At 35.2% G+C, this 2,795-nt stretch overlaps 1 protein-coding gene across 1 annotated transcript in view; it reads left to right on the top strand.

Moving 5' to 3' along the window:
• Window positions 1-223: 223 nt before the first annotated feature.
• LOC106726780 (guanylate-binding protein 2-like) overlaps window positions 224-2,795 on the top strand; it is a gene marked incomplete at its 3' end in the record, with an annotated part of 3,803 nt that continues 1,231 nt past the window's right edge. The window contains exons 1-3 of the mRNA XM_014542932.1: window positions 224-413; window positions 1,269-1,323; window positions 2,678-2,750. Of these exons, the coding sequence (XP_014398418.1) occupies window positions 297-413; window positions 1,269-1,323; window positions 2,678-2,750 (245 nt within the window). The remainder of the gene's footprint in view (window positions 414-1,268; window positions 1,324-2,677; window positions 2,751-2,795) is intronic.

Here is a 2,795-nt window from a genome sequence, read left to right as displayed (position 1 = left end):
CTTGGCTAAATCTAAAAATAACCAGGTGAGTTTTAATGGCTCCCTCAGGCAATCAGTGCCTGACCATCACATTTTGAAACATGTTTTGCTGGTACTGTTAGTAAGAATATTCAGGGATTCCTCTCTGACATTATAAAATCATTTTAGTCTCTTACCCTTGACAAGTACGGCTAAGTATAGCTGTTATTTTCTTCTCCCTGTAAAACCACCATGGAACAGCTGAGCAGGCCAAGACGGAGGCAGTGGAAAGGGAACAGGAGCTTCTAAGGCAAACACTGAATGAAACACAGCAAAAAATGGAGGCTCAAAAGAGAAGCTTCAAGAAAAACATAGCCCTACTGAAGGACAAAATGAAGATAGAAAAAGAAAATGAACAGAAAAACCGGGAAAAAATGGCAAAGTACATGCAGAGTGTAAGTCTGGGCATGGGGTGGGCAAAGTCTAAAGGTAAGTAACATGGTTTCTCATGAAGGGAAGAGCAAAAGTTTTAATTAAAGTTACAAATGATTCCATGAAATGTCAAGTTAATTGGATCATTCTAAAACCCTAAGTCTTAAAGAATAAGCACCTTCTGTGGTATTAGAGTTTTGGGAAGTCAGTTAACATGCCCCATGCTTCCGAACCGCTGTTTGTGGTTATTATAGAGTTTCCTTGTGCCCCAAGTGACTATGACTTCAGTTCTTAGGATGTTTGATATACCCATCAAAAACACCTGATACAGTGCTAACTGGTCTCAAAGTCTCAGATTATACATGATATGAAATATGGGATGCTGAAAATTCTAAAATGTGCTGCATTCGTTTCCACATCAGCCTGCTTCTTTCTACATGTCCAGAGTAAATGCATTTTTTGTCCTTATCTAGAGTTTGCTTGCCAGTGTTCTTGAGAGTCAGCAGTTCCCATTATGGGTAACATGTGTGTAGCCATCCTTCTTCAGTGGAACTGAGAAATAGAACTAAACCTCCATCCCTCCCAAAGAACATCTCTAGGACTGAAACACATTCCTGGCATAGCTGTCAGGCCTGACCCAGCCCCAACCCTTCTCCACCCTCAGTGGGATCCTGCTAAGGGCACATAGGAAGAAACAAACTCCTACGACCATGTCTAAAGGTTTGGAAATACTAGACAAAAACATCAAAGAGCTATTTGAATTTTACAATGGTTGTTATTTGGTTGATAAAACTAAATTGAATTAATGCATGTATTGCTGGGTTTTGCTTAAACTCATAGTCTTTATTTCTTAATTCTAATTTATGCTGCATCACTAGGTTGAAGAGTTATTGAGGAAACACCAGGAGGAAGAGATGCAAAATAAGATTGAAGGTGAGAACAGCTAAATATACTCTGAATATAAAATTAATAAATTCTACTTCAAAATTAAGAACTCTGCTCTTTGAAAAAGTAGACTTTTCATTGAATTAAAAGGCCAGACACAGATTGGAAATAGCTATTTTCAAATCACACATCAGATAAAGGACTTGTATCCAAAATATTTAAAGAACTCTTAAAACTCAACAAATATCTCATTAATTGGAAAAGCAAACATCTGAAATATGAGGAAAAATGATATAATTTGAACAGATATCTCATCAAAAACATATATTTGGATGGCAATAAGCACATTAAACAACATCATCAGTTATTAACAACATCATTACTTATTACAAAAGTGGAAATTCAAGCCACAATGAGATAGCACTGTGCACTACTAGAAAGGCTAAAATTAAAAAGACTAAACATTTCAAGTGTTAGTGAGAATGTGGAGCAACTGGAACCCTTATACCCTGCTGTGGGAATGTAAAATGGTAAATTGCTCTGGAAAACAGTTTGTCAGTTTCTTAAAAAGTTTAACAAATACCATGCCATCTAATCATTTGTTCCTAGATATATCCTCAGTAAAGTTGAAAGTTTATGTACATACAATAACTTGTTTGAAAATGTTCATAGCTGCTTTCTTGGTAATAGCCAATAACTGGAAACAAACCAAATGTACATTAATAGATGGACAACAAAATTTAACAAATCCATACAAAAAATACTACTGAGCAATAACATGAAATAAATGATTGATACATAAAACAATGTTACAGAAATAAATATGCTTAGTGAAAGAAGGCAGACAAAAAGTCTACATAGTGTATGATTCCATTTATGTAAAATTCCAGAAAAAGCAAACTATTCTCTAGTCACAGAAACTGGCCAGTGGTTTTGCCTGATGATGGGGATGAGGTTTTATGTTCAGGAGGAGAGCCAAAGGGCATGAGGAGATGTTTCAGTCATATGTATGTTCCTAACTTGATTGTGGTGGTTTATCAGGTGTATACAAGTATCATAGATAGATAAAAATGCATTTGGCAGTAAATAGTGTTACCATTATACATCAGTAAAGCTGTTCAAAAAAATAAAAATTCCAGATAGATGGGAAACCCTAGAAATGTTGTCAACAACATTAATGCACTAGAAATCATTATTGTAGTGCAAATAATAGCAAGTATAGTTCATAGTTCAAGGAGATTTTTAACTGTTGTTTACAGTTGTCTTTTGCTTCCTCTGTGCAAAAGCTATCACAAGAGGTTTTCTCACTGAAATAAGAATAAGACAAAAAAGAATGGGTGAAAGGCAAAATAAGCCATAAAAACTTAATCCTCATGTTTCTCTGCTTATTTTTTTTTGTCAGTGCAACGTATAAAGGCTGAATCTGAAGCAACTACAAGAAAAATATTGGAGGAAGTACAAAAAAAGAATGAAAGGTGGAAAGAAGAGAGAGAAAAGAATTATCAGGAACATATGAAAAG

This window comes from Myotis brandtii, unplaced genomic scaffold, assembly GCF_000412655.1.
Source record: "Myotis brandtii unplaced genomic scaffold, ASM41265v1 scaffold3152, whole genome shotgun sequence".
NCBI classification, from domain to species: domain Eukaryota; kingdom Metazoa; phylum Chordata; class Mammalia; order Chiroptera; family Vespertilionidae; genus Myotis; species Myotis brandtii.
The sequence above is the reverse complement of the archived record's forward strand: the minus strand, read 5'-3'. Positions and strand labels throughout refer to the sequence as shown.